General features: G+C 46.8%; 1 protein-coding gene across 3 annotated transcripts in view; it reads left to right on the forward strand.

The window, feature by feature from the left end:
- LOC122945211 overlaps positions 1 to 8,540 on the forward strand; it is a 33,515-nt gene extending 24,975 nt beyond the window's left edge. For all 3 annotated transcript variants that reach the window (XM_044304164.1, XM_044304165.1, XM_044304166.1), the window contains exon 5: positions 7,509 to 8,540. In XM_044304164.1, the coding sequence (XP_044160099.1) occupies positions 7,509 to 7,864 (356 nt within the window). In that variant the 3' untranslated portion in view covers positions 7,865 to 8,540. The remainder of the gene's footprint in view (positions 1 to 7,508) is intronic.
- The last annotated feature ends 4,628 nt before the right edge of the window (positions 8,541 to 13,168 follow it).

A 13,168-nucleotide genomic window follows, 5' to 3' on the forward strand; every position in this document is an offset into this window, starting at 1 on the left:
GGTGCAGTCACTGTGTACATACATTACTTATCCTGTACTGATCCTGAGTCACACCCTGTATTATACTCCAGAGCTGCACTCACTATTCTGCTGGTGCAGTCACTGTGTACATACATTACTTATCCTGTACTGATCCTGAGTTACATCCTGTATTGTACTCCAGAGCTGCACTCACTATTCTGCTGGTGCAGTCACTGTGTACATACATTACTTATCCTGTACTGATCCTGAGTTACATCCTGTATTATACTCCAGAGCTGCACTCACTATTCTGCTGGTGGAATCACTGTGTACATACATTACTTATCCTGTACTGATCCTGAGTCACACCCTGTATTATACTCCAGAGCTGCACTCACTATTCTGCTGGTGCAGTCACTGTGTACATACATTACTTATCCTGTACTGATCCTGAGTTACATCCTGTATTGTACTCCAGAGCTGCACTCACTATTCTGCTGGTGCAGTCACTGTGTACATACATTACTTATCCTGTACTGATCCTGAGTCACACCCTGTATTATACTCCAGAGCTGCACTCACTATTCTGCTGGTGCTGTCACTGTGTACATACATTACTTATCCTGTACTGATCCTGAGTTACATCCTGTATTGTACTCCAGAGCTGCACTCACTATTCTGCTGGTGCAGTCACTGTGTGCATACATTACTTATCCTGTACTGATCCTGAGTTACATCCTGTATTATACCTCAGAGCTGCACTCACTATTCTGCTGGTGCAGTCACTGTGTACATACATTACTTATCCTGTACTGATCCTCAGTTATATCCTGTATTATACTCCAGAGCTGCACTCACTATTCTGCTGGTGCAGTCACTGTGTACATACATTACTTATCCTGTGCTGATCCTGAGTTACATCCTGTATTATACTCCAGAGCTGCACTCACTATTCTGCTGGTGCAGTCACTGTGTACATACATTACTTATCCTGTACTGATCCTGAGTTACATCCTGTATTATACCTCAGAGCTGCACTCACTATTCTGCTGGTGCAGTCACTGTGTACATACATTACTTATTCTGTACTGATCCTGAGTTACATCCTGTATTATACTCCAGAGCTGCACTCACTATTCTGCTGGTGCAGTCACTGTGTACATACATTACTTATCCTGTACTGATCCTAAGTTACATCCTGTATTATACTCCAGAGCTGCACTCACTATTCTGCTGGTGCAGTCACTGTGTACATACATTACTTATCCTGTACTGATCCTGAGTTACATCCTGTATTATACTCCAGAGCTACACTCACTATTCTGCTGGTGCAGTCACTGTGTACATACATTACTTATCCTGCACTGATCCTGAGTTACATCCTGTATTATACTCCAGAGCTGCACTCACTATTCTGCTGGTGCAGTCACTGTGTACATACATTACTTATCCTGTACTGATCCTGAGTTACATCCTGTATTATACTCCAGAGCTGCGCTCACTATTCTGCTGGGGCAGTCACTGTGTACATACATTACTTATCCTGTACTGATCCTGAGTTACATCCTGTATTATACTCCAGAGCTGCACTCACTATTCTGCTGGTGGAGTCACTGTGTACATACATTACTTATCCTGTACTGATCCTGAGTTACATCCTGTATTATACTCCAGAGCTACACTCACTATTCTGCTGGTGCCGTCACTGTGTACATACATTACTTACCCTGTACTGATCCTGAGTTACAGCCTGTATTATACTCCAGAGCTGCACTCACTATTCTGCTGGTGCAGTCACTGTGTACATACATTACTTATCCTGTACTGATCCTCAGTTACATACTGTATTATACTCCAGAGCTGCACTCACTATTCTGCTGGTGCAGTCACTGTGTACATACATTACTTATCCTGTACTGATCCTGAGTTACATCCTGTATTATACTCCAGAGCTGCACTCACTATTCTGCTGCTGCAGTCACTGTGTACATATATTACTTATCCTGTACTGATCCTGAGTTACATCCTGTATTATACTCCAGAGCTGCACTCACTATTCTGCTGGTGCAGTCACTGTGTACATACATTACTGATCCTGTACTGATCCTGAGTTACATCCTGTATTATACTCCAGAGCAGCACTCACTATTCTGCTGGTGCAGTCACTGTGTACATATATTACTCATCCTGTACTGATCCTGAGTTACATACTGTATTATACTCCAGAGCTGCACTCACTATTCTGCTGGTGCAGTCACTGTGTACATACATTACTTATCCTGTACTGATCCTGAGTTACATCCTGTATTATACTCCAGAGCTGCACTCACTAGTCTGCTGGTGCAGTCACTGTGCACATACATTACTTATCCTGTACTGACCCTGAGTTACATCCTGTATTATACTCCAGAGCTGCGCTCACTATTCTGCTGGTGCAGTCACTGTGTACATACATTACTTATCATCTACTGATCCTGAGTTACATCCTGTATTCAGGGGCGTAACTAGAGGTGAGTGGGCCCCACAGCAAATTTTTGTATGGGCCCCCCCCCCCCCGCTGTAAACCCCGCTCCTTTGGCTAGTCACGATCTAGACCAGACTAGGCTGCCATGCCATCCTTTTCCTATTATATATATTATATACATACACACCCTATCTGTCATGTAGTGTCATTCTATCATACTGTTGTGGGGGCTGTGTCAGTCTTAGGCCCCTTTCACACGGGCGAGTTTTCCGCGCGGGTGCAATGCATGATGTGAACACATTGCATCCGAACTGAATCCGGACCCATTCACTTCAATGGGGCTGTGTACATGATCAGTGATTTCCACGCATGACTTGTGCGTTGCATAAAAATCGCAGCATGCTCTATATTCTGCGTTTTTCACGTAGCGCAGGCACCACAGAAGTGAATGGGGCTGCTTGAAAATTGCATTGCATCCGCAAGCATTGCGGATGCAATGCGATTTTCACAGATGGTTGCTAGGAGATGATAGGGACCCAAACTTTATTATTTTCCCTTATAACATGGTTATAAGGGAAAATAATAGCATTCTTAATACAGAATGCTAAGTAACATGTGGCTTGAGGGGTTAAAAAATAATAAAATAATTAATTATTCACCTCATCCACTTGATCGCGCAGCCCGGCTCGTCTTCTTTCGGGACCTGGCAGGAAAAGTACCTTTGGTGACGTCACCGCGCTCACAACGTGGTGAGCGTGGTGACGTCGGAGCAGGTCCTGCTGAATGAAGATAGAAATCTTTTATCTTCATTCACGCTCACCACCAGGTTGCAAGGAGATATTGTTTGTAAACTTTTAGTTTTTTATCATGTGCATGAAAAACGCATCAAAACGCATTGCACCTGCGCAGAAAAAACTGAACGCAATCTTAGACAAAACTGACTGAACTTTCTTGAAAAATGGTGCGAGTTTCACTGAATGCACCCTGAACGCATCTGGAGCCAACCCGTATCGTTTGTGTGAAAGGGGCCAGCCATTCCCGTATTGATGACCGCATATGCGGATCAGCAATAAATGGGCACCCTTCCGTGTGCATTCCGCATCACGGATGCGGACCTATTCACTTTAATGGGTCCGCAAATCCAGAGATGCAGAAGGGTGCGAAACGGAATCACGGAACAGAACACTATGTAAGCACTACGCAGGGCTTCCGTGGGGTTCCATTCCGCACTTCCGTTCCACCAAAAGATAGAACATGTCCTTTTTGCAGAATTGTGCTTTCCTGGGTAATATACCCGGAGAGGTGAACATGACATCACACTGCACTGTATGTACAGTATGACCCCTGCTGTAGCATAGGCGCCCATTCTATGTATTGCTGCAGGGCTGACACCGACTGTAGTCTGTCCCCATGGTCTGAGCCCCTGGTAACCAGTCGAGTAGCTACAAATGACTGGGCCCCCCAGCAGGCAGGCGTCATACAGTGGCATTTGATTCTTTAACATACATGTGTTTTTACTGGACTATGACGTACACAATACAAAAATGCAGTACTCCACGTTCTTGTATTCTGCACAATCCGGTAAATAAAAAAATAATATATATTTTTTTTTTACAATGAAACTCTATGGTGAACGGATGTCACTGTCATGGCATCAGTATGAGGCATCCGAATATGTTTTTTTGTATACGTTAAACGGATGGGAAAAACGTGATGTGAACCCAGCCTTAAAGGGGTTGTCTGGGTTCAGAGCTGAACCTGGACATCCCTCCATTTTCACCCCGGCAGCCCCCCTCACATGAGCATCGCAGCAGTTCATGCTCTGATGCTCTCCTTTGCCCTGCGCTGAATTATGCAGGGCAAAGGCATTTTTTGGAGATCTGGTGACGTACCGGGGCTCTCCATGGGGCTGCCAGGAACCCCGGTGACGTCACTGGCACTGATGGGCTGGACTTAGCTCTGCCCTAGCCAGTAAAACGGCTAGGGCAGAGTGAAAGCCCGCCCCTCAGAGCCGGTGACGTCACCGAACACACTGCCGGGCGGAAACAAAAGAGCCCGTGCCCTGCGCGATTTAGCACAGAGCAAAGAAGTGCATCGGAGCATAAGATGCTCCGATGCTAGCCTCAGGGGGGCTGCCGGGGTGAAAATAAGGATATGTCCAGGTTCAGAGCTGAACCCGGACAACCCCTTTAAATGTTGGACAAAAATGTGATGTGAACTAGTGGTGCATTGTACAGTTGTGGAAAAAACCATACTCGCCTGCTCCACGCCGCTCCGTGATCTTCCAGTCCCCATTCTGGCCTCATACTGGTGTCCCCAAGCTGCACATGGGCGCCCAGAGGAGTGTGGCATCAGATGGATAGGGGGCCTAGAGGGCAGGGCATCAGATAAGTAGGGGGCCCACAGGACAGGACTGGGGGGGGGCTTCTGAAAGGACAGCAGATGAATGCAGCTGGGGAGGCTACATGAGATGCAGGACAGCTAGGGTTGGCAGGCATAAGCCTGGAATGTATGGGCTCCTGATAGTGACACAGCATCATCATTCTGCAGCACTTCCTGTCACTATTCAGTCTCCCCTCTCCCTCCTGTTACTGCCGACTACAGAGCAGTCTCTGTAGCAGGAGCTGGGCTGTACTAATAGTTAGGAGAGGGAGGGGAGACAGGATCTCCCTGTAGCACACTGTCCTGAGCCCTGGCTGCACTATGAAGCAGCCAGGCTCCTCTATTAATGGTCTGTGCTTATGGGCGGGGCTTAGCTCCCTGCTCTGCTCCGAGGATATTCCAAGCAGCAGTGAAGTGAGTGTAGAGGGGGTGTGGCCAGTCTGTTTACTACTGTTACGGGCCCCTTGTCAGCCCGGGCCCCGAAGCAGCTGCTTCCCCTGCTTCCCTGGTAGGTACGCCACTGCCTGTATTATACTCCAGAGCTGCACTCACTATTCTGCTGGTGAGGTCACTTTGTATATACATTACATTACTTATCCTGTACTGATCCTGAGTTACATCCTGTATTATACCTCAGAGCTGCACTCACTATTCTGCTGGTGCAGTCACTGTGTACATACATTACTTATTCTGTACTGATCCTGAGTTACATCCTGTATTATACTCCAGAGCTGCACTCACTGTTCTGCTGGTGGAGTCACTGTGTACATACATTACTTATCCTGTACTGATCCTGAGTTACATCCTGTATTATACTCCAGAGCTGTACTCACTATTCTGCTGGTGCAGTCACTGTGTACATACATTACTTATACTGTACTGATCCTGAGTTACATCCTGTATTATACTCCAGAGCTGCACTCACTATTCTGCTGGTGCAGTCACTGTGTACATACATTACTTATCCTGTACTGATCCTGAGTTACATCCTGTATTATACCCCAGAGCTGAACTCACTATTCTGCTGGTGCAGTCACTGTGTACACACATTACTTATCCTGTACTGACCCTGAGTTACATCCTGTATTATACTCCAGAGCTGCACTCACTATTCTGCTGGTGCAGTCACTGTGTACATACATTACTTATCCTGTACTGATCCTGAGTTACATCCTGTATTATACTCCAGAGCTGCACTCACTATTCTGCTGGTGCAGTCACTGTGTACATACATTACTTATCCTGTACTGATCCTGAGTTACATCCTGTATTATACTCCAGAGCTGCACTCACTATTCTGCTGGTGCAGTCACCGTGTACATACATTACTTATCCTGTACTGATCCTGAGTTACATCCTGTATTATACTCCAGAGCTGCACTCACTATTCTGCTGGTGAGGTCACTTTGTATATACATTACTTATACTGTATTATAGTCCAGAACAGCAATCTCAGTTTCACCAATTGGCAAGGGAAACATCCAGCATGGTGCTAGCATACACATGTCCATCTGCTCTCATAATGTAATGGGTTTAATCACTTTGCCTACATCAGAGAATCACTGTATATACAGTGCCTTGAAAAAGTATTCATACCCCTTGAACTTTTCTACATTTTTTCACATTATGCTCGCAAAGCTAAATGCATTTTATGTGATAGATCAACACAAAGTAACAAGTATGTGTGAAGTGAATAGAAAATGATAAATGGCTTACATTTTTTAATAAATAAAAATCTGAAAATGTGAATTTGTATTCAGCCCCCTGTACTCTGATATCCCTAAATAAAATCCAATATGACCAATTGCCTTCAGAAGTCACCTAATTAGTAAATAGAGTAATTTATTCTCAGTATAACTACAGCTGTTCTGTGAAGGCCTCAGAGGTTTGTTAGAGAAAATTTGTGATCAAACATCATCATGAAAACCAAGGAACACACCAGACAGGTCACGGATAAAGTTGTGGAGAAGTGTAATTTATTCTCAGTATAACTACAGCTGTTCTGTGAAGGCCTCAGAGGTTTGTTAGAGAAAATTTGTGATCAAACATCATCATGAAAACCAAGGAACACACCAGACAGGTCACGGATAAAGTTGTGGAGAAGTGTAAATCAGGGTTAGGTTATAAAACAATATCCCAAGCTCTGAATATCACACGGAGCACTGTTCAATCCTTCATCCAAAAATGCAAGGAGTAAGGCATATTTGCAAACCTATCAAGACATGGCCGTCCACCTAAACCGACAGCCCAGGCAAGGAGAGCACTAGTTAGAGAAGCGGATAAGAGGCTCATGGTCCCTCTGGTGGAGCTGAAGAGGTCCACAGCTCAGGTGGGAGAATCTGTCCACATTAGTCGTGTACTCCTCAAATCTGGCCTTTACAGAAGAGTGGCTAGAAGGAAGCCATTTTTGGAAGCAGCCTTAAGGAGTCCTGTTTGCCACAAGCCGTGTAGGGGGACACAGCAAACATGTGGAAGAAGGTGCTCTGGCCAGATGAGACCGAAGTGTAATGTACAAAAATGTGGAAAAGTTCAACGGGTATGAATACTTCTCAAGGCACTGTAGTTCCTGGGGCACAGAAGACCCCAAGTGGAAATATTTCCGTGTTTTGGTGCAGAGTAAAGTCTTGGTTGCTAGTAGAGACCTTTACACAATGTGTCCAGCTTTCTATGTAACTAAATGTAAGTTTTATTCCTTTGGAAGGAATTTTCCCTGTTGTGGTTCTCACAAAATCTAAAGGGAAATACACAGCCGGAGTACTGAAAGAAATGGAGAACCTGGGCTGCCAACACATGCAGGTTCTCAATAATTACACTACAGCCAACTCTGCTCGAAGCCTGGAGACCGACTCCGAGGTCCTGAGGTTCCTGCACATGTGTCTGCAAGAGGCCGACCGAGGGATTCAGAAGAAGAAGAACCTAACGACGCAGTGGGAGTTCTTAAAGAAGGCGGCCGATCAGATCAAAGCCGAGATGAAGAGGCAGAAAGAGCTGCAGCGGGAGGAGTTACAAGCCGCCATCAAACAGAAAGAGCTGAGCCGTTTAATGCTCAAGAAATAATGCAGACTGAGACAAAGAAAGTCATGGTGCGGGAGAGGTTGCGAGTTTGATTAACGGCTCCTGATACCGGTGGGGTGGGGGGGGGGGGGGTTGCAGTTATATCATTTTATCATCCAACTTTTTAAAATTCCGGCAGATGTTAAATATCCTGTCATTAAGCTGATTATTTACACATTTTCTTGTTTTTCAAGATCTCTGCTTGCTGTCATTCCATTGAAATCTTCTACTTCTAGGGGATAAAGCCTGTCCCGGTGATGTGCAGTGCTCACTATAGTGCAGTGCTCGGAGTCGTTAGGCTCAGATCACATGCTCTTGCTGCCGCACGTCTACGAAGCTCTTTCCCTCCTAAGGCCTCGTTCACATCTCCTTTGCCGGATCCTCTACCTCACCGCAGGATCCGCACTGACTGCAGTGAGGTGTGGCAATGATCCGGCCGCCTTCCGGCATTTGCGCTAGATCTCCTAAACCGGGGATGCTCAACCTGCGGCCCTCCAGCTGTTGCAAAACTACAAACCCAGCTGACCCCTGACAGACACACCGAGGAGCCTTCTAGAATCATTAAAGGGGTTATCCAATATCACAAACAGCCCCCCCCCATGTGCCGGGCCACTCCGAGGGAATATACTTACCCCGCTTCCCGCACCGCTTCTCCCTGTACACGGATGAAAAAAATCAGGTGTCGGGGTGAAGCAGCCAATGGCAGATGGCGAGAGGGACGAGCCTCCCTAGTATCGCTAGGGAGGCTCGTCCCAGTCTGCCATTAGCTACTCCCCCTGACACCGGATGTTTTCCTCCATGTACAGGGAGAAGCAGCAGCGGCTGTGCGGGGTTCAAGGAGCGGGGTATGTATATTCCCTCTGAGGGACCCGGCACATGGGTGATGTTGGATAAGACTTTCAAGTGTATTGAATCCAGAATCTGACTGCAGGCTACTGACATTACTACATAATCCGGAGTTACGAGGGCAAATAATTACAAAATACACTGTGAGGCTAGGACTAAGTCTTATTGCACACGGTGCTCCATGGCCGTATTGCGGATCCACAATACACGGGCACCGTTCCGTGTGCATGCTGCATCACAGATGTGGACCCCTTCACCTCAATGGGTCCGCAAATCCGGAGATGCGGAATGGTGCATAACGGAAGCACGGAAAGGAACCCTACAGAAGCACTATGGAGTGATTCCGTGGGGTATCGTCCTGTACTTCCGTTCCTCAAAAAGATAGAACACGTCCTATCTTTTTGTGGAACGGCCGGATCCTGGACCCATTAAAGTGAATGGCTCCGCAATCCGCTGTGCCTGCCCCACGGTGGGTGTTCGTGCATTGCGGCCCACAGCACGGCCATGGGACACAAGAGGCCTAAGGGCACATTCACCCTGCTGTGCAACGGCTGTCACGAGGCAGGTTTCAGAACCAATTAACGTCTATAGGGCTATTCACCTGGCTGGTCAATTCCTGTCTGTTAGTGCGATATTCATAAGATACGGGGTAGAATATGTAAGAAACTCCCAGTTTATTATTATAGACACGATCAGAGCTGAGACAACTTCTAGGTGTAGAGGAAAGCCACCAGTGTCCTCTTCTCCCCAGGACCTACCTTTTCAAAGTTGCTGCAGGGATCCCCATTCTATCATCTGGTAGCATCTTACTGCTGTGTGAGCAGGTAGGTGGGCCATATCCGACACTGGATATATCTGTTCGTATAAAAAGGAGCTCTACCATGAGAAATATTCAGCAGCACGGCCCCTGAATCTGAATACTTTTCTAATTACTTGTAATTAAACATTTACTGCAGCCACTGAGTGTAACGGGGTGCCGAAGGCATGCTCGGTCTCCCATCAGCCGCAGACCTGCTGCTTAGCTTCGGATCTGTGTTTGACCTCTGTGAGGAATATGGATTAATATTTACTGTCAGCCATGTCCTCACACCCCCCATTTGCTGACAGATAGCAGAGGTACGGAACTCCACAGGAGGGCCCTGCTTCAAAGCCCCAGCCCTGATTGTAATTTAATGCACCTCTTGGCATGATTCAGTGTACATGCAAAATAAGTTTCCACCCCCCCCCCCCCAGCCATCTGAGTGTCAGTTGGCAAGAGCAGCCCCCACAGGGGGTCCAGGCTTCAAGGAGAAGTTCACACCTCCGTGCACCAGTTTGGAGCCACCTGAATCCTGCAGGAAAACCCTCAGTATGGGGTATCCCGCTCTTGCCCAGGATCAATGAGACTTCCCAGACATGTTGGCACCTATCTTTCATAAGGAATTATGAATCGCCTGGCCATCGCAGGCGCAAACCAGATACATATTTGTGTCCCGGTGGCCACGAGGTAGGTTCCCATGGTCTTGTGTACGGGGAAGAGGTCAGGATAGGGAGATACCCATATCTCCCCATAGAAACCACATAATGGTATCAGGTTTGGGCTCTACTTGTAGCCGGAACCCAGGCAGGTCCATTAGTCCCAGAACCATCTCCCGGTGACCCTCTGGTCTGGAGCTATGAACCCTAAAGGGTTTTGTGGGTCATTCACCGTCAGCCCAGAAGGGGAGTTGACCCCTCCCTGAGGCATGGAGGGGAGGGGCCGGCTACAGGTTAAAAGGCTGGTGCCAGCAAGTAGGCGCGTCTTTCTCTGAAGAGGGGTCACATCCTACACATGTGTTTAGAGGGACCCAGGAAATAGCTGAGCTCACGGCCCTTCATGTGGACTATATAATCCCGTTAGCGGACCGGGCTTATATCAAATGAGAAGCTGGTGGCAGATACCCGGGCTGAGACAGTGCTGTTTCACTGCGGCAGTGAAAAGGCTCTCAGCTTGTTGCCTCTCTGTGCCCGCGTGGACAGGAGGTGTGTGTGTAAACTGTACCAACCTGACCTTACCTGCTCCTCTGGAGGGCGTAACTTCACATTTTTGGTAAACCCGTGACCATACCAGGTCTCGTGAGCTCGACGTGGGTGACGTCAGCGGGCACGAGGGGTGATATTCATCACAACCTCATTCCCAGGGCGGCTTTGCTAGCTGGGAGACTCCCTGCTCTTAGGTCTGCCTTGAGCGCCGAGCTGTGATAGGGAGAGAGCTGCAGCAGAAAAGACACCCCCCCCCCCCCCCCGACCAGCCACCTTGTTATAAATCTAGCAAGGCAATGGTGAGCTCTCTGGACCTGTGTGAGGTACAGGTCTAGCTTTTTTAGAAAGATTGTCATGTACTATAATGTCTGATCCAAATTTTTTTTTACATTAAGCATGGGATAGCCCCTTTAAGCTGACATACAGACAGAAGCACACGGCTATGCCACTAATTCATAATCCAGCATAAACCATTGTGATAAATCTGACGTTGCCTACGTTTTAGACCGGAATAGTACATCTACCGCACCGTGTCCATCTTGTCCGCAGTGTTTCTTTAAAAACTAAACCTTTGAGTAAAGTTTTATTAAGACGTCCCTAATAAAAGTTTTTCTAATATACTTTATTAATGGATTTTGTATTTTTATTAGAGTTTTCTCTACCTAAAGCGCTACCTACTATTTCCTGTGCGCTTAAAATGGACATTTCTGTACAGCGCTGACAGCTCAGTACGGAGATTACACAGTATGAATGGGGCCGCAGCGCACGGAGTATGGGCAGGGGCGCATATTGCTGCTCCTGCCCGTGGCCCCCAGATGATTACTAACTCCTGGCATAGCACATGGTTTGCCTCAAAGGTTTAGTTACTCTTTACCGTTTAGATAGTCACGCTACATTACAGGGTTTTTCCTGCCGTATAAGGGCTCATGCACACAAACCTATTTTCTTTCAGGGTCTGTATTTTTTGTGGACCTTATACGGAACCATTCATTTCAATGGCTCCACAAAAATAACGGAAGTTACCCCATGTGCAGTCTGTTTCCTTATGTCCGCATCCCCGTTCCGATAAAAAATAGACCATGTCCTATAATTGTCGGCATAACGGACAAGGATAGGACTGTTCTTTTAGGAGCCAGATGTTCTGTTCTGCAAGATAGGGAATGCACACGGACGTCATCCGTTTTTTTGGGGATCTGTGTTGTGTATAAGGCCTAGAAAGGTATCTCTGTAGGATGACTTTATGATCAGTGGGTGTCTGACCTTGGGAACCCCTACCATTCCTGAAATGAAGGTGTAGTGCTGCACCCAAGTGATTGTTTTCCCTGCACATCAGCACCCCGGCCGTCCACCATGCAGGCAACTTCAGCGTGGCCCTATTAGTGATCACCACGGAGCAAGTAAAACCTGGAGGACGTGGCGCTGAACCACCATTGCGGCTCCTTCACTCTCTGGATTGCTGAGGGCATCAGAGGTCAGATCCCGACTGATCATAAAGAAATGGCCAATTTTAGTGGGCTGCCATTACTTTACAAGATGGAAATACCCCTTTAACTTCTCGCACCCATAGCTCCCAGGATGACGCCGCACTGCCTCCACATTACATTACCAAACAGGAGGGATACGGTAGACATGGAGTTCTCTAAAGTCCTGAAGACAAATACAATATGAGGGAGAGAAAATAAATGACAGATCTAATCTCAGTAAACTGTACTGCAGAGGGTGTCCGCACCGCCTGTGGCCATGCACACGCAGCGACAGGTGGATCTATGAAGCCGGCCATTCACGTACAGCACACTTGGGGTTCGTCCACACGAGATACATTTTATTGCACATTGTGCGGCGGATCCACAACGCTGCATGCAGATTCTTGCCCCGTTTGTAACCACAAAGGGTAAAACCCGCAGTGTACTGTAAATGGACAAGTTGCAGACTCACCGTGCACACCACATGAATTTCCATGCAGATGTGGTATGAGTTTTTTACTGTGTATCAGGTTAAATCTCATCCATTTTGCATCTACTGTAAAACTCTGCGGATTGTCCACGCACAGTCCTGCAGTGTTTATGCCAAGTGTGAACATACCCTTAGTGCACACTCACACTGCATCTGCAAAAATAAAAGTACAACATACGGTATAATGAGTTAACAAAAGCCAAAAGAACGGTATGAGTTAACTCATTATTATACCGTTCTTTTGGCTTTTGTTAACTCATTATACCGTTATTTTGGCTTTTGTTAACAAAAGCCAAAAGAACGGTATAATGAGTTAACAAAAGCCAAAAGAACGGTATAATGAGTTAACAAAAGCCAAAAGAACGGTATAATGAGTTAACGACAGCCAAAAGAAGACTCATGTGAACAGCTGGCTAGGGATACATTTGATTTCAATCCCTGGAGCTTTCCTGGCACCTACACCAAATGTGCACTGCAGATGCAGTCTGAATACACCCTTAGGGCTCA

Source organism: Bufo gargarizans, chromosome 8, assembly GCF_014858855.1.
Source record: "Bufo gargarizans isolate SCDJY-AF-19 chromosome 8, ASM1485885v1, whole genome shotgun sequence".
Taxonomy (NCBI): Eukaryota; Metazoa; Chordata; class Amphibia; order Anura; family Bufonidae; genus Bufo; species Bufo gargarizans.